Consider the following 17,412-nt stretch of genomic DNA (forward strand, 5'->3'; position numbering starts at 1 on the left):
ATGATCAATACTGGATCAGGTTTAAACTCAACCTCAAGAACCTTTGAAAGAAAATCAAAGATACCAATCCTGAAATTCTGCAAGCTGTGTTCAACTGTGTGTTAAAGCTGATTCTGTTGCACCGTCAGGTCTTTAAAGAGAGAAAGTTGACTTAGTTAATTCACGCTCTGCACATCTGAACCTCCTCCACCCTCCCAGAACCAAGCTCTGGACCATGGGAGTTTGGGCCTTTTGTGCTTCTGCACCACGTCTGTGGAACTCCCTGCCCAGCCACCTCAGGACCCCACAGACTGTGGATGTTTTTAAGAAACATTTAAAGACCTTCCTCTTTAAAGAGGCTTTTAACTTATTGTAAGTACTCCTTTTAAGAAATGTTCAAGTGTGTTTTCACTGTGTTCCTTTAGATCAGGGCTGTCAAACTCATTTCAGTTCAGGGGCCACATACAGCCCAAGTTGATCTGAAGTGGGCCGGACCAGTAAAATCACAACATAATAACCCTATAAATCACGACAACTTTACATTTTTCCCTTTGTTTTAGTGCAAAAAAGTACAAATACGTTCTGAAAATGTTCACATTTAATAAGCCCTGAAACCTGCTGAGAACACACCAAGCACACAGGTTACATATTCACCTGATACAGAGTGTAATGTTTAGTGTAAAAGAACAGAGAGATTATAATAATGAAGAAGGTAAAGTTGACTGTTTTGGACCCCTCAGCTCCAGCATGAACAGTTTGTTTGCTGGACAGTGTTGTATGCAGGGGTGTAGTGCTAGTAGTGACCTATGACGTATGCACATGTATGGTAAGCACACGTACAATATATGGCTCCTTTCAAAGATTGTGGATCCACCGTTCCTACTGTGACAAGTTTACATATATGTAAACTTTAGTGCTAATTGGATCATCTTATAGTGCTCTAAAAAGTCTAAAAAATTCCCGAGCGCCGTTCAGGTGCGCTCTGTCAACACTTTGATTTTATGTGACCCCCAGAGGACAAATTTGAAATAGTATTTACTTTTATTTAGAAAATGCAGTTAATGTCTTCTCTGTCATTTTTTCACTTTGCAAAGATGTTCCGCGGGCCGGATTGGAACCTCTGGCGGGCCAGTTTTGGCCCGCGTGCCGCATGTTTGACACCCCTGCTTTAGATCTTTGAGATTTCTTGAAATGAAAAGTGCGTGATACATAAAATGTATTATTATTATTATTATTAATTTAATGAAACTCGCCTCGTGGAGGTGGAATCATCACAACAGACACAAATCTTAAACATGTTCAAACGTTTTTTATTGTTCAAAGATCGTTTCAATACAAAAAGCAGGCGTAGAGTGCAAACACGCTTTCACATGTAAACACTGACATTGATAATAAACAACAACAACAACAACAACAAGGCCTGGATAAATAAGAGTCCCAGCAGCCTGTGGCCTTAAATAATACTAACAACATATTTACAACATAATTGTTCTTTGTGGTGATTTCATAGTGAGTGTTCTTCCTCAAACCCAGAGCATGATGATAAATAAAATACAGCATGTATGATGTTCATGATGTGCTCTGCTGTTCTCCACAGTTACAGCTGTGTGTTATTTAGAGCTGTCCTCCTTCTGTGAGACGTCCTGGTTCATATGAACACGTGATGATGATGATGATGATGATGAAGATGGAAGTTGTTTTTAAAGTCTCTCTGTGGTTCTCTTCATCAGGACAGCGTATGTATTGGTCGTGGGTAGTTGTAGATGCTCATCCCCCCCGATGTCTTCGCCCTGCGTTTCAGCATGCCCATCTTAATGTAGGGCTCCGCCTCCTGCTCTCGCTCCTCTGGATCGCTGACCTCCTCTGGATCGCTGACCTCCTCTTCGCTGGTCTTTCCATTGCTGCCCCACCTGGAGCGAGGTTTCTCCTCCTCCTCCCTGGTGATGTGGCAGAGACGACAGACCCTCAGTTTCTTGGTGGGGTGGATGTTAGTGATCACCGATCGGTGGTTGGAGCAGGAGTTGCAGACCACGAAGCCGCATTGTCTGCAGTGGTGTCGTCGTCTGGTCTTGGTGAAGGTGTGTAAGCAGCGCATGCATTTGAAGGCGGCTTGGTCTGGGATCCAGGAGCTGGCGAAGACCGGGCTGGGCTGAACGCCGCCTTCACGCAGGAGGCTGGACCGGCAGTTTTGGATGTGGTCCATCCAGGCCTGCTTCTCCTCGTAGGAAAAGGCAGACACGAAGAAGGACTTGCTCGGTGTGCGGATCAGCCATTGGTTAGTCATCAATAAACCGTCCTCCACGTCCTCCAGCATGATGTCCTCTGAAATGACACAGAGACGGGCGTTTAACATTCTGACGCTTTGACTGCAACCAGAGGAATGAAGCTTCATGTAGAAGACGTCATATTCAGACTCAATGATCACTTTGAATTAAAAACATTCATTTCTTCTTTCATTAATTCTGAGATTAAATTAAAGAATCCTGATTAAAAAAGTCAGAATTCTAGAATTTAATTTCACAGTTCTAGAATATGATCTCAGGGTTCTAGAATTTAGTCTCAGAATTAAAAAATATTAAAAAGTCAGACCTTTAGAAAACATTTTTACCGGTCTGACCTCCAGATAGTTTTTCCTCACTGGCTCAAATCCTCTCCTCTAACATGCATACGTACATTTAACACAAAGAGGAATCAATAACATCCATGAATCTGATCCCTCACTCTCTAAACGAGGCTTCCTTCAGTGTTTTCAGTCTTCATGTTGAAGCACTTTCAAAGTGATGTCTGATAAGAACTGAGGACTCTCCCTGCAGCTGTCTGACTGGATACAGGCTCAGAGAACAGACCAGTTTCTCACCTAAAGGCAGGATCTTCTGATTCTTGTGCCAGCGTCCGTTCAGGATGATGCTGCCGTACACCAGCACGTCGTTGAAGAGGAAGAAGGCTTTAGGCTGAGGCTTACGACGCCCCTGCTTCAACAGGCGTCCCTCTCCCATCAGAACCCGTCCAGGTTTGGATAAAGGTTTCCCTGAAGCTCCAAAAGAGCTCTCCACTGCCTGTATCAGCTCCTGGTTCTCTCGTTTAAAGGTTAACCTCTGCATGTTGACGATCTGAAGTCTGCTGTAGCTCTGGATGCTGTGACGAGCACCAGTCGGCTGAGGTTTAAATACACCTGAGCGGGGACAGGCGGGACTTTCCTCAACCAGAATGATGATGAACACGTTTGACGGGATATCAAGAGAGGGAGAAGCAGGAAGTGATCTCACCCATGAGCAATTATTCAAATTTATTTAGTGTAGACTGACTGAAAGGACCGCCCCCTCTCATGCATTCACATCCTGGTATTACATTCCCAAATATTGTTGTTTGTTTTAATAATAAGGATGTGTTATATTTCTCTGGGCTGATTGTGTGTTTTTATCTAAAGCCTGTTTGAAATAAACTGGACTGGTCAGACAACTCAAACACGCTCTACAAGAAGGGACAAAGCAGACTCTTTCTGCTCAGGAGACTCGGGTCTTTTGGTGTGGAGGGGGGCTCTTCTGAAGTCCTTCTTTGACTCTGTGGTGGCATCAGTGGTCTGCTGGGGAAGCAGCATCTCTGCTGCTGACAGGAAGAAGCTGAACTGACTGGTGAAGAAGGCCAGCTCTGTCCTGGGCTGCCCACTGTGGACCCTGTGGAGGTGGTGGCTGACAGGAGGATGATAGCAAAGCTATCTTCTCTGATGGACAACACGTCACCCCCCCCCTCCAGGAGACCATAACAACACTAAGGAGCTCGTTCAGTGACAGACTTCTTCACCCTCACGGAGAGATACTGCAGGTCTTTACTTCCTGCAGTGGTCAGACTCTATAACCAATAATATATATATATATGTGTGTGTAAGATATGCTTATTTTTTACCTCTTTAATTTTAATTTTGGTTGCCATTCACTTTTTAATAATTGTTCTTTGTCGGCTCTTGTTTGCTTTATATATTTCTTTTGCACTCTGTCTACTCTGTTACTGTGACACTTGAATTTCCCCGTGTGGGACGAGTAAAGGAATCTCTTATCTTATCTTAAATGATCCAGAAAGCAGCTGTGTCTGTTTATGGATGTAAAGCAGTAAGACTGTAAGTCTTCTGTAAGCGTTGCAGTCATCATAAAGGGTATGTGAAGACAAAATGAGCTAAAACTGCATTAAATAAATTAGAGGAAGAGCATTTTAATCTGCAGTATATCTGCAGAAAGCTCTGAGGTCTTTGATACTTAATCCTGATCAATCAAGTTAACCTGACATGTTTTGTTGGACTGGTTTTTCAGCTCAGCCAGCAGCTGGATCAAAAAACAACAACATGCTGAAATCAAAGTTCCCCACAGAGACCGACTCCTGACACGTGTGATGTTTCTCAGACTCTGTGCAGGTTCAGTGTGGAGGACAGTTTGTGGCTTTTCTCAGGGCTTCAGATAACACTTGTACAGACATGACTCTGTAGTGGACAGACAACTACAACTTTACTACAACTCACGGTCATATTACATACCCATATCTATTTTTATTTATTGCTAATCTGTCATTATTAACTATAATCACACCATGTCAACCTGTCACTACTGAATCATTCTTAATACTGCCTGTAATTACTGCTATTTCATCTAAATTCCATTTGTAACATTATATATATCTAAATTGTATTTAATCTTTATTTATTAATTTTTAATTAATTTTAATTTACTTATTGAAACTTCTTCTTGATTGTACTTATGTCTGGGTTGCTGTAACAACTGAATTTCCCCCTCAATAAAGTAATATCTTATGTTATCTTAGATCTCTGCATGGGTTAAAATAACTGGATCCACACATGCAGGTTCAAACTGTCCCGGGTTAAAGAAGAGGTGATGAAACTCGATGCATTACACACCTTTTCAGTGTTTTGTTGACCCTGATCCAACTTCACTGAAACATCAAATTTAAAATGAGCATGTATGAGTTCTAAAACAATATCTCATTCCATCATGTGACATGTTGTCTTTGCTCTATTTCCATTTAGATATTGACTTTAAATCATTTTCAAACCATCAAATCTTGTTTTTTTTATCCAACATGTGCCCTCACAGTGATGCTAAGCTAATGCATTAGCTGGTGTTAGAGCGACTGAACCATCACGTCACTCTAACTTCAATTCTTCTGTGGGTTATTGCTGAGTGGAGTTTTTATTGATCTGACAAAGAAGCAAAGAGAGCTGTGAAATGTAAACAACTCTCCACTTCTTCACCGTCATGTCTTTAAAGAGAGAACGTTGACTTAGTGAGTTTAATGAAACTCTACAGACACAAATCTTTAACATGTTCAAACGTTTTTTATTGTTCAAAGATCGTTTCAATACAAAAAGCAGGCGTAGAGTGCAAACACGCTTTCACATGTAAACACTGACATTGATAATAAACAACAACAACAACAACAACAAGGCCTGGATAAATAAGAGTCCCAGCAGCCTGTGGCCTTAAATAATAATAACAACATATTTACAACATAATTGTGCTTTGTGGTGATTTCATAGTGAGTGTTCTTCCTCAAACCCAGAGCATGATGATAAATAAAATACAGCATGTATGATGTTCATGATGTGCTCTGCTGTTCTCCACAGATACAGCTGTGTGTTATTCAGAGCTGTCCTCCTTCTGTGAGACGTCCTGGTTCATATGAACACGTGATGATGATGATGATGATGATGATGATGGAAGTTGTTTTTAAAGTCTCTCTGTGGTTCTCTTCATCAGGACAGCGTATGTATTGGTCGTGGGTAGTTGTAGATGCTCATCCCCCCCGATGTCTTCGCCCTGCGTTTCAGCATGCCCATCTTAATGTAGGGCTCCGCCTCCTGCTCTCGCTCCTCTGGATCGCTGACCTCCTCTGGATCGCTGACCTCCTCTTCGCTGGTCTTTCCATCGCTGCCCCACCTGGAGCGAGGTTTCTCCTCCTCCTCCCTGGTGATGTGGCAGAGACGACAGACCCTCAGTTTCTTGGTGGGGTGGATGTTAGTGATCACCGATCGCTGGTTGGAGCAGGAGTTGCAGACCACGAAGCCGCATTGTCTGCAGTGGTGTCGTCGTCTGGTCTTGGTGAAGGTGTGTAAGCAGCGCATGCATTTGAAGGCGGCTTGGTCTGGGATCCAGGAGCTGGCGAAGACCGGGCTGGGCTGAACGCCGCCTTCACGCAGGAGGCTGGACCGGCAGTTTTGGATGTGGTCCATCCAGGCCTGCTTCTCCTCGTAGGAAAAGGCAGACACGAAGAAGGACTTGCTCGGTGTGCGGATCAGCCATTGGTTAGTCATCAATAAACCGTCCTCCACGTCCTCCAGCATGATGTCCTCTGAAATGACACAGAGACGGGCGTTTAACATTCTGATGCTTTGACTGCAACCAGAGGAATGAAGCTTCATGTAGAAGACGTCATATTCAGACTCAATGATCACTTTGAATTAAAAACATTCATTTCTTCTTTCATGAATTCTGAGATTAAATTAAAGAATCCTGATTAAAAAAGTCAGAATTCTAGAATTTAATTTCACAGTTCTAGAATATGATCTCAGGGTTCTAGAATTTAGTCTCAGAATTAAAAAATATTAAAAAGTCAGACCTTTAGAAAACATTTTTACTGGTCTGACCTCCAGATAGTTTTTCCTCACTGGCTCAAATCCTCTCCTCTAACATGCGTACGTACATTTAACACAAAGAGGAATAAATAACATCCATGAATCTGATCCCTCACTCTCTAAACGAGGCTTCCTTCAGTGTTTTCAGTCTTCATGTTGAAGCACTTTCAAAGTGATGTCTGATAAGAACTGAGGAGTCTCCCTGCAGCTGTCTGACTGGATACAGGCTCAGAGAACAGACCAGTTTCTCACCTAAAGGCAGGATCTTCTGATTCTTGTGCCAGCGTCCGTTCAGGATGATGCTGCCGTACACCAGCACGTCGTTGAAGAGGAAGAAGGCTTTAGGCTGAGGCTTACGACGCCCCTGCTTCAACAGGCGTCCCTCTCCCATCAGAACCCGTCCAGGTTTGGATAAAGGTTTCCCTGAAGCTCCAAAAGAGCTCTCCACTGCCTGTATCAGCTCCTGGTTCTCTCTCTTAAAGGTTAACCTCTGCATGTTGATGATCTGAAGTCTGCTGTAGCTCTGGATGCTGTGACGAGCACCAGTCGGCTGAGGTTTAAATACACCTGAGCGGGGACAGGCGGGACTTTCCTCAACCAGAATGATGATGAACACGTTTGACGGGATATCAAGAGAGAGAGAAGCAGGAAGTGATCTCACCCATGAGTAATTATTCAAATTTATTTAGTGTAGACTGACTGAAAGGACCGCCCCCTCTCATGCATTCACATCCTGGTATTACATTCCCAAATATTGTTGTTTGTTTTAATAATAAGGATGTGTTATATTTCTCTGGGCTGATTGTGTGTTTTATCTAAATCCTCTTTAAGACGGTTGTGCTGCTCATGTGCTGATGGTTGAAACACACTCACACTCCTCCAGAAACATAGAACACAGGAAGTTAAAGTGAAAATGAAGAATAAATGAAACAATTAAGATTTAAAGATATGAACTCATACTGAAGAAGAAGAGTCTGCAGCCGTGCTAGCAGCTGTGTTAGACCTGGTTTATACCTGCTGTATGCTGTATGTCTCTGCTTCGCTCTGCAGTACTCCACCCAAACACTAGTTGGCAGTGCAATTACAATGCTAGTCATACCACCAGTTTCCTGTTTCCTGTTGTTTGTTTAGAGAACTATGGCGGCTGGATCCGAGCGTATCACACTGAAATTATTGCAAAGCAGAAAAGAGAGAGGATGTCGAAGACGAAGGAGTGTACGATGCTACCCAGCGGACCAATCACAGGACTGCTGGTCCGCGTCCTTTTGAGGCAGGGTGAGATTTTTTGCATGCTTGTGTTAAAATGTATAATGTGTATCATGTTCACCACATAGACTGTACAGTAGCATCCCAAAGTGAAGCCAAAAGCGCTTAGAGTGCCCCCTGCTGACTGATTGTCTGCAGTATAGGTCATAAGCCCCGCCTCCTCCATGGAAACGGATGGGACATGGGTCAAACTCTCAAATCAAACACAATGTTTGTCAGACATGTTTCTGTCATTACAGTTATGTCTTATTATTCTGATTTATGTCTCAGTGTTCATTTTAGTTTGATTAGTTATTTCATTTTAAAGTTATGATTGATTGACAGCTCTGTTGACCAATGAGGCCCCTGCAGCGTCCTTTACTGGATTATCAGAGTAGAGGAGGAACAGTGAGAGGAAATGGAACAAACACTAACTTTTTCAGAACCCATCACTTCCTTTATCTGTTCCTGTCCCGTTAAAGTTACTAACCATAGACCTTTCTGGAGTCCCTGAGCTCCCTTGTCTCGTAGGTTCCTCTGGATCTCTGCTGCAGATTCCTTTTTTGGGGTCTGTTATTCATCCTTTCTCTCTTTCTTTCTTTCTTTCTTTCTTTCCTTCTTTCCTTCTTTCTTTCCTTCTTTTATTCTCTTTCTTTCATGCATTCCTTTGTTTTTTCTTTCTTTCATTCCTTTCCTTCCTTCCTTCCTTTCTTCTTTCCATTTTTCTTCATCTTTTGTCTCCTTTTCTCATCCTGTCCTTTCCTTCTGTCATCCCTTCACCATTTATCCTCCTCTTTTTCTTTCTTCTGGTCTCCCTCTCTTCTCTCTTTTCTTAGACCTTTCTGGAGTCCCTGAGCTCCCTTGTCTCGTAGGTTCCTCTGGATCTCTGCTGCTGTGGACGTGGTCCAGACTCCAGCTGCTACAACTACTACTATCCGTCTCCCCACTATCATCTCTCTCTCTCTCTCTCTCTTCATCTCCCTCTATCCCTCTCTCCAACACGGTCTCAGCAGATGTGTGTCTAACATGAGTCTGGTCCTGCTGGAGGTTTCTGCCTGTTAAAGGAAGTTTGTCCTTGCCACTGTAACTTGCTAAATGCTGCAAAGTGCTCTGCTCATGGTGGATTAAGATGAGATCTGAGGTCTGGAAGATGGGACTGGATCTGATGTTGGGTCTTTGTTAATAATAGGACATAGAGTACGGTCTAGACCTGCTCTGTTTGGATAGAGTCTGAGGAGATTGTTTGTTGGGATTTGGCGCTTTATAAATAAAGATTGATTGATTGATAATGCAACACCTAAAGTTTTATCTACATGTAAGCGTTGCAGTCATCATAAAGGAGATATTAGAGGAACAATACTGATCAATCAAGTTAACCTGACATGTTTTGTTGGACTGGTTTTTCAGCTCAGCCAGCAGCTGGATCAAAAAACAACAACATGCTGAAATCAAAGTTCCCCACAGAGACAGACTCCTTTCACTCCTTTCACTCCTTTCACTCCTTTCACTCCTGTCAGGGCTGATGTTTCTCAGACGCCGTGCAGGTCCGGTATGTGGGACAGTTTTGGGCTTTTCTCAGGGACCAACTATGAGAGCCATCCGGACACAAAGTGCACGTTTCCAGTCAGCGAGTCGGTGAAACTCCACAGTGATTGAGTCATGCAGTGTTTGGTTAACATGGGCGGATGAAGGTGGATTAGGTGTGGTACCCACTGAGAGTAAACTCACATTCAATCAGATGAAACTGTAAATAACATTTCATCACCGCTCCTTCATTTACTAAAACACACAGAGCTAACGAAGCTAACACGCAGCTGCTAACATGAAGTGTTCAATGAATCTGCTTTACATGAAAAGACTCAACTTCAGTCAGAGCTAGAGAAGGTTTGGTTCATCTTCTTGTGCATTTAGTGTCGTCTGTTATTGATCATATATCTGTGATAGTTGGATCCAGTTCTCTGGAGTAGTATTGTATATTGCTGTTGTTTGTGTTTGTAGTAATAGGGCAGAAGAATTGCTCTCAAAGCTCCTACAGCGCTAAAGTTAGCTTCTGATTCACAGCCTGGGATTCGGCCTTTAGGTTGAAGGTTTAAAGAACCAGATAGCCTAGCTTACCAGCTGGTTCTCTGGGAATATTCTAATTAAAGGGGAAGAGCTCACCGGCACTCATTGTGACTAACAGGGGCAATAGTGCACTGTAACTCATACGACCCCACTTCAAAAGAACTGAAATATCCCTTTAAGGAGGTGTGGTGCTGGAAGGAAGGTGGCGCTATTGAGCCATTTTTGGGACTTTTTGCACGGGACCATCAAAATATAAAAATTTACGCCAATCCTGATGCATGTGCAACTTTTGGTGAGTTTTGGGACATGATGAAGGCTCCAAAAAGGCAATTTACTTGGGTAGGTAGAAAGAAAGAAAGAAAGAACGAAAGGAAGAAAGAAAGAAAGGAAGGAAGGAAGGAAGAAAAAAGGAAGGAAGGAAGAAAGAAAGAACGAAAGGAAGAAAGAAAGAAAGGAAAGAAGGAATGACAGAAAGATAAAAAGAAAGAAAGAAGGAATGAAGGAAGAAAAAAGGAAGGAAGGAAAGAAAGAAGGAATGAAAGATGAAGGAAAAGAGGATGGAAAGAAGGAATGACAGAAAGATAAAAAGAAAGAAAGAAAAAAATACAGAAAGAAAGAAAGAAAGAAAGAAAGAAAGAAAGAAAGAAAGGAAGGAAAGAAGGAAAGAATGAATGACAGAAAGAAAGAAGAAAAGAATGAAAGTAAGAAAGAAAGAACTAAAGAAAGGAAGAAAGGAAGGAAGGAAGGAAAGAAAGAAGGAAAAGAGGATGGAAAGAAGGAATGACAGAAAGAAAGAAGAAAAGAATGAAAGTAGGAAGGAGAGAAAGAATGAAAGAAAGAAAGAAAGAACTAAAGAAAGAAAGAAAGAAAGAAAGAAAGAAAGAAAGAACTAAAGAAAGAACTAAAGAAAGAAAGAAAGAAAGAAAGAAAGAAAGAAAGAACTAAAGAAAGAAAGAAAGAAAGAAAGAAAGAAAGAACTAAAGAAAGAAAGAAAGAATTAAAGAAAGAAAGAACTAAAGAAAGAAAGAAAGAAAGAAAGAACTAAAGAAAGAACTAAAGAAAGAAAGAAAGAAAGAATGAATCTTTGGGGTTCCGATAGGGCCTTCGTCAACCTTGTCGGTTCTCGGGCTCTAATAATAATTGTTATAATGATGATAGTAAAAATAAAAATGATACTAATAATAATAATAATAATAATAATAATAATAATAATAATAATAATAACAATAAATACAAAATAAAAAAAGCATACTAACTTATTAAACAGAAAAATAAAATCAAAGTTTAAATAAATAACAGATTCAATCTTTCTGTAAATATATTTCCTGAGTGATGAAATAAAAGGGGAGGTTGACTCTGCAGGTCTGAGCTCCTCTGACAGGCTGCTCCAAAGTGAAGGTGCTCTAATCTGTAACTGTGTTTTAAAGAGTCTGAGACCTCTCTGGGATCATCAAGTCCAGATCTGACAAGTCTAGAGACTCAGAAGCTGCGAATCAGATGCTAACTTTAGCATCATTTAGCACCCCTAGGTTCTCTCCATGGGTTTAATATCAGTATTACAAGACCTCTGTCAGATGGATCAGTCTGTTACTTTATTTCTTTTTCAGTGAGGACACAGAGTCTGAGAAGAGAAAGGTGTGCGTCATGTTGGGCTAAAAGGTTTTGAACTCTCATGTGAAGTGCTCTCTAATGTATGTCACCCTCCATCACACACACACACACACACACACACTCTGCTGTGTGCTGTGATCAGATCTTGCCTCAGTAGTTTAATAATCTCTTCTCACACTTGTTGTTTTATCATCTGTCACATCAAGCTTCAGCTCTTAATCCCTGTTTGCGGTAAAGAGTCGCAGAAAGAATAACAAAATTAGCAGGTTATAAAACAACACAGAGAGGTTTCATCACTGATAGGAATTATGGAGGACTAGTCCAGCCGCATTCTGCAGTAAGTGAACACCTGTGCCAAGATGGCGGCGAGCCCTGCTGCAGACAAAACACACACATCGCAGGGCGGATCATAGGGCGAGAAAAACTCTGCAGAAAGTCCCTCTGAGGATTTTAATTGGGTTGTGTAATGTTTGCAGGTAAACCTTTTAATAGCTTTAACGGGAAGTCTTCAGATCACCGTGAGAGGAATTTAAAAAGCAGTGCACCAAAAACATTTAAAGTATTTATCTTCAGGCATGCAACAAAGACTCAAGAGACAGAGCGTTTACTTCAGTGTCAAGAGAGATTCATCTGCTGATGTAACAGAGAGGGTCTGATGAGAGACGGACCATGCTCCTCTTATAGATCACACAGTGATGAAGTTAGCTTTCACAAAAGTTCAAAGTGGATGTTTAAGGGGCGTCGGTGGTCAAGAGGTCTAAGCTTGCACGCTCCATATACAGAAGCCATAGTCCTCTGTATATGGAGCAAAGACCATCCCCTGCATGTCTTCCCCCGCTCTCTACTCCCCACGTTTCCTCTCTCTAAAGCTGTCCTATCAATAGTATGGGAGGTAGAGCCTTCAGCTATCAGGCCCCTCTCCTTTGGAATCATGTACCAGTCAGGGTCCGGGAGGCAGACACCCTCTCTACTTTTAAGAGTAGGCTTCAAACTTTCCTTTTTGATAAAGCTTATAGTTAGAGCTGGATCAGGCTTGGACCAGGTCTTAGTTATGCTGCTATAGGCTTAGACTGACACACTGGGATCCTGTCTTTCCCTCTCTCTCCTCTCTCTGCCTGTCTCTCACTTTAACTCTTCCTGTCCCATTAAAGTTACTAACCATAGACCTTTCTGGAGTCCCTGAGCTCCCTTGTCTCGTAGGTTCCTCTGGATCTCTGCTGTAGATTCCTTTTTTGAGGTCTGTTATTCATCCTTTCTTTCTTTCTTTCTCTCTTTCTTATTTCCATGTTTCTTCATCCTTTCTGTCTCCTTTTCTTATCCCGTCCTTTCCTTCTGTCATTCCTTCCCAATTTCTTCTCCTCTTTTTCTTTCTTCTGGTCTCCCTCTCTTCTCTCTTTTCTTAGACCTTTCTGGAGTCCCTGAGCTCCCTTGTCTCGTAGGTTCCTCTGGATCTCTGCTGTAGATTCCTTTTTTGGGGTCTGTTATTCATCCTTTCTTTCTTTCTTTTTATCCTTCCTTCTTCCTTTCCTTCTTTCTTTCCTTCTTTTCTTTTCTTTCTTTCATGCATTCCTTTGTTTTTTCTCTCTTGAATTCCTTTTTCCTTTCATTCCTTCTTTCTTTCTTTCATTCCTTTCCTTCCTTTGTCTCCTTCCATCCTTCCTTCCTTCCTTCCTTTCTTCTTTCCATTTTTCTTCATCCTTTGTCTCCTTTTCTCATCCCATCCTTTCCTTCTGTCATTCCTTCCCCATTTCTTCTCCTCTTTTTCTTTCTTCTGGTCTCCCTCTCTTCTCTCTTTTCTTAGACCTTTCTGGAGTCCCTGAGCTCCCTTGTCTCGTAGGTTCCTCTGGATCTCTGCTGCTGTGGACTATCATCTCTCTCTCTCTCTCTCTCTCTCTCTCTCTCTCTCTCTCTCTCTCTCTTCATCTCCCTCTATCCCTCTCTCCAACACGGTCTCAGCAGATGTGTGTCTAACATGAGTCTGGTCCTGCTGGAGGTTTCTGCCTGTTAAAGGAAGTTTGTCCTCTCCGCTGTAGCTAGCTAAATACTGCTAGGTGTAATGCTCATGGTGGATTAAGGTGGGGTCAGACTGAGTCTTACCCTGTCTTGGTGTTGGGTCTCTGTTCAGAGGGGTCTAGACCTGCTCTGTTTGTAAAAACATCTTGAGATAACGTTTGTTGTGATTGATTGATTGATGAGGGCGAAAATGCATGAAAAGAAAAGTTTGAAACTTATAAATAAATAAGAAAGTAGGTCATTTTTAAAGTAGATACATAAAGTTAAAAATAAACAACCCTCCTCTTTATGAAGTGAGTCCAAGTCCACACCCCTCCTAATTCATCCCCTGATGCCTGCATGAAGACAACAGGAGGATGAACACGGACACGGAAACTCCAGAAGTTTGAAAACAGACGTGTGTTGTAGCTGAATTACTCATGAGTCATGAATCTCTATGGACAATACAATAATAATATGTTTACTCTGTGTGCACGCTCAGCACGTGAAGGTAATGAAAGGCCAGCGTCTGGTGCAGCCTGTCACTCACCCGACACCACAGTGTTCGTGTTCTGGGCGTTCACGGTGTGAGAGAAACATGTCATGTGCAATAACATCACTTGAAATTGAATAAACAGAAATTAAAGAATGCATGAGTAATGATGCGCTGTAATTATGTCCACCTGCGTTTGCAACATGTCCAAACAGAATCCAGAAGACTTTCAAAAAAATCACACAAGAAGGCTGACACTGACATCACGAGCAAGTCTCCGTTAAAACCATCAAATGTTCAGAGGCTGAGTGAGAAAACACAGCATGGTGATGCTTTTGTTCTTTGTTATGATAAGTTCATACTTTGAGTGTGTTTACGAGAACGAGCTCAAAGACCGGAAGGGTTTGAACAATGTTACAATGTCATTTAGCAGACGCTTTTATCCAAAGCGACGTACATACGAGAACAAGAACAACACAAGCAAAGATCTAGACAAGAGGAAACAAGATCAGTAAGAGGAACAAAGTGCTTCAAGTCCATTTGGGTGCAGGTACTGCCAAGCAGTGTAAAGGCAATGCACAAAGTAAATAAGGAACATCTACAATGAAGGAACCAAACCATTTAAGACCTTCCATTATCATCATCAACAATTAACATCACCACAATAATGACCAAAGTACCAAGTGCTGGGTCACTCCAGACCTGAACACAGATTCCCAGAGTAGAGCAGGACAGTGTGAGTCAACTGTAGCTGGAAGACATGATCTGCCCCTGGGGACAACAGTGGAGAACAGTCTAGCTAAGTGCATAGTGCTTCCTAAAGAGCTGGGTCTTTAGCTGTCTTTTGAAAGTAGAGAGGGACTCTGCAGATCGAATGGAGTTGGACAATTCATTCCACCATTTAGGGACAACAGAAGAGAAGAGTCCAGCTAGTGATTTTGAGGCCTTGTGTGCTGGAAGCACTAGGCGCCTTTCAGAGGCTGAGCGTAGCGGGCGAGAAGGGCAGTAGACCTGGATGAGGGGTTCCAGGTAAACTGGAGCGGTTTTGGTTCCTGCTTTGTAAGTCATGATTAGAGTTTTGTATCTGATGCGAGCTGCAACTGGAAGCCAGTGTAGCTGCATGAGCAGGGGAGTGACATGAGCTGTCTTAGGCTGGTTGAAGACCAGACGTGCTGCTGCTGCGTTCTGGATCATCTGCAGAGGTTTAACTGTGAATGCAGGGAGGCCTGCCAGGAGAGAGTTGCAGTAGTCAATGCGTGACATTACAAAAGCCTGAACCAGGAGCTGTGTTGCGTGTTCTGTCAGGTAGGGTCTAATCCTCTTGATGTTATAGAGGGAAAAACGGCAGGACCGAGCAATCGAGGCAACATGAACCTTGAAGGTTAGCTGGTCATCGATCATGACACCCAGATTTCGGGCAGACTTAGTGGGCATGAGGTTTTGTGATCCAAACTGGATATTGATCTGTGGGTCCATAGTGGGACTGGCTGGAATGATAATAAGCTCAGTCTTGGACAGATTGAGCTATAGGTGAAGTTGAACATGTTTTCTTAAAGTTAAGGGACGTATTAAAACCCTTAATTATTGGTTATGCTGTGAAGCCTTTATGTGTGAAGGTTGAACAATGTGGATCCAGCTCGCCTCACACTCACCGCCACACCTTAAAAAACAGAAGGATAAGCCTTTGTTTTGAAGAGTTCTAAGAAAGGAACAGAGGAGACGATCCACTCCTAGAAATGCTTTAATTGTTTATTTAAATGCATTCCTTTTAAAAAGCCTTAGATCAATATTGTCATGATGTTCACGCTTTAAAAGAGAAGCACAGAAAATGCTGAGTTCAGTTTCAAGGAAAGTAACTCCTTGCCTCTACGAGTGCTTCTTTGTTATTGCTCTTTGTCCTATCACACATCAGCACCATTCCCTGTATAATAAAAGGATGTATTATTCATGACGTCACTCATCTTCTGTGTTTGATCAGAGCTCTGTTTTGATTTTTAAATGACCAGTAAACAGAATATAAGTTCACCTGTTCTCTCCTGTGGGGAGTGTTTCTGTACCCGGGTACAAACATTATTCATTTCTTTAATCCTCATTTATTCTTTTACAGTTTTTAAGTTCAGTCAAACTGTTTCTTTCTTGTTCAGCTGGTTAGTTAAATAGTGTGGGGGCTCCTTTTTGGAATAATGTTAAATCTTATCTGGAATTCCAACGAAGAAACAGGCAAATCCAAAGTCCTGGACCAGATCCTGGACCTCTTTAACCGAAGCCCCTGCGGTGGTCTGGGTGTCGCCTGCTTCTGGAACTCCTCAGTCTCTCAGATCAACCTTAAAAAACAAACAACCAAAGTTAGAGTCTATATTTCCTTTTAATGCAGTGTGAAAATGATTTGTTGAATCATGTAGTTATCTAAACATCAGACCATGAACCTGTCAATGAACTCTAAATACAAATTCACTCATAAATATCTCATAAAATAAATACTGCACATTTTAAACTCTCACATAAATATCTTATACATAAACATTATGACTTATTTAACAAAGAAAGCACATTAATCTGATTTTATCACAGTCCGGAAGTGAACTCATGCTAACATAGCTTTAAGCTAGCATCACAACAGAACTCACCGTCTGGGGAAAAGTCCCGGATATGACTCACCAAAACGGGACCAAACCGGACCAAACCGGACCAAACCGGTTTAATTTGAACTCAAAACCATCTAAAACTCTTAAACTGTGATTATTTAATCAGCTCGGAATCACAGACTGTTTAATAAATGTGTGATAAACTGTTAGCTCTGCTCTCCGTCTCACTCGTCCGATCAGTAACTCGCAGATTCTCTCTCTGTGTTCGAGCTGTAGTGACACCTAGTGGCCGTTTCAGAGAACTGCAGTAATAACCCTACCATACATTTAAATGGTAGACTTCATTTATGGAGGTTACACTATCATGCATTATACTTTATTTACTGTTCAGATCAGCCATAAACATTAGTCACTGTGTAATATATATTATATACTGAGAATTATTCATTATCTCCAGTACATTATAAATTATCCACCATGTTATATACCTTACCTACTTCACAGTTGATTCTATCTACCATGCAGTACAGATAATCTGTTGTGCAATAAAAATATCTACCATGCAATATACCTTATTTACTGTATAATATACATTATCTACTGTACAAACACATTTCCCATACATTATCCATTAATGAATTAATTATTTCTAATTTTATTTGATTATTTATTGCTTTATTACCTTATTTTTGTATTATTATTTTAATGTTTTTAATCCATGTTTTTCCATTTTTTCTGATGTAATGTCATCTACTTCTGAAAACCCTTTTATTGCCCTTTCTATCTATCTATCTATCTATCTATCT

At 41.6% G+C, this 17,412-nt stretch overlaps 2 protein-coding genes and 1 long non-coding RNA gene across 3 annotated transcripts; all 3 read right to left on the reverse strand.

Moving 5' to 3' along the window:
* Positions 1-1,268: 1,268 nt before the first annotated feature.
* On the reverse strand, positions 1,269-3,437 carry LOC117832062 (pleckstrin homology domain-containing family F member 2-like). Its single transcript, XM_034711021.1, has 2 exons — positions 2,837-3,437; positions 1,269-2,301 (listed from the first exon to the last, which is right to left on the reverse strand). Exons 1-2 carry the CDS (start codon positions 3,078-3,080, stop codon positions 1,706-1,708), a joined length of 840 nt encoding a protein of 279 aa, XP_034566912.1. The 5' UTR covers positions 3,081-3,437; the 3' UTR covers positions 1,269-1,705.
* Positions 3,438-5,300: 1,863 nt separating this feature from the next.
* LOC117832060 (pleckstrin homology domain-containing family F member 2-like) lies at positions 5,301-8,425 on the reverse strand. The gene is made up of 2 exons (XM_034711020.1): positions 6,869-8,425; positions 5,301-6,333 (listed from the first exon to the last, which is right to left on the reverse strand). The coding sequence occupies exons 1-2, from the start codon at positions 7,110-7,112 to the stop codon at positions 5,738-5,740; spliced, it is 840 nt and encodes a 279-aa protein (XP_034566911.1). The 5' UTR covers positions 7,113-8,425; the 3' UTR covers positions 5,301-5,737.
* A 7,321-nt stretch (positions 8,426-15,746) lies between these two features.
* Positions 15,747-16,850, reverse strand: LOC117832064. The gene is made up of 2 exons (XR_004635134.1): positions 16,649-16,850; positions 15,747-16,345 (listed from the first exon to the last, which is right to left on the reverse strand). It is a non-coding gene; the product is annotated as an uncharacterized LOC117832064 (long non-coding RNA).
* Positions 16,851-17,412: the final 562 nt, after the last annotated feature.

Source organism: Notolabrus celidotus, chromosome 20 (genome assembly GCF_009762535.1).
Source record: "Notolabrus celidotus isolate fNotCel1 chromosome 20, fNotCel1.pri, whole genome shotgun sequence".
In the NCBI taxonomy this organism is placed as follows: Eukaryota; Metazoa; Chordata; class Actinopteri; order Labriformes; family Labridae; genus Notolabrus; species Notolabrus celidotus.

Bases quoted from the DNA above. Each gene is read 5' to 3' on its own strand.
- LOC117832062 (XM_034711021.1), bottom strand. From the start codon at position 3,080: ATGCAGAGGTTAACCTTTAAACGAGAGAACCAGGAGCTGATACAGGCA. The intron at 2,302-2,836 runs GTGAGAAACTGG...GTGTCATTTCAG, and splicing joins TCAGAAGATCCTGCCTTTAG to AGGACATCATGCTGGAGGAC.
- LOC117832060 (XM_034711020.1), bottom strand. From the start codon at position 7,112: ATGCAGAGGTTAACCTTTAAGAGAGAGAACCAGGAGCTGATACAGGCA. The intron at 6,334-6,868 runs GTGAGAAACTGG...GTGTCATTTCAG, and splicing joins TCAGAAGATCCTGCCTTTAG to AGGACATCATGCTGGAGGAC.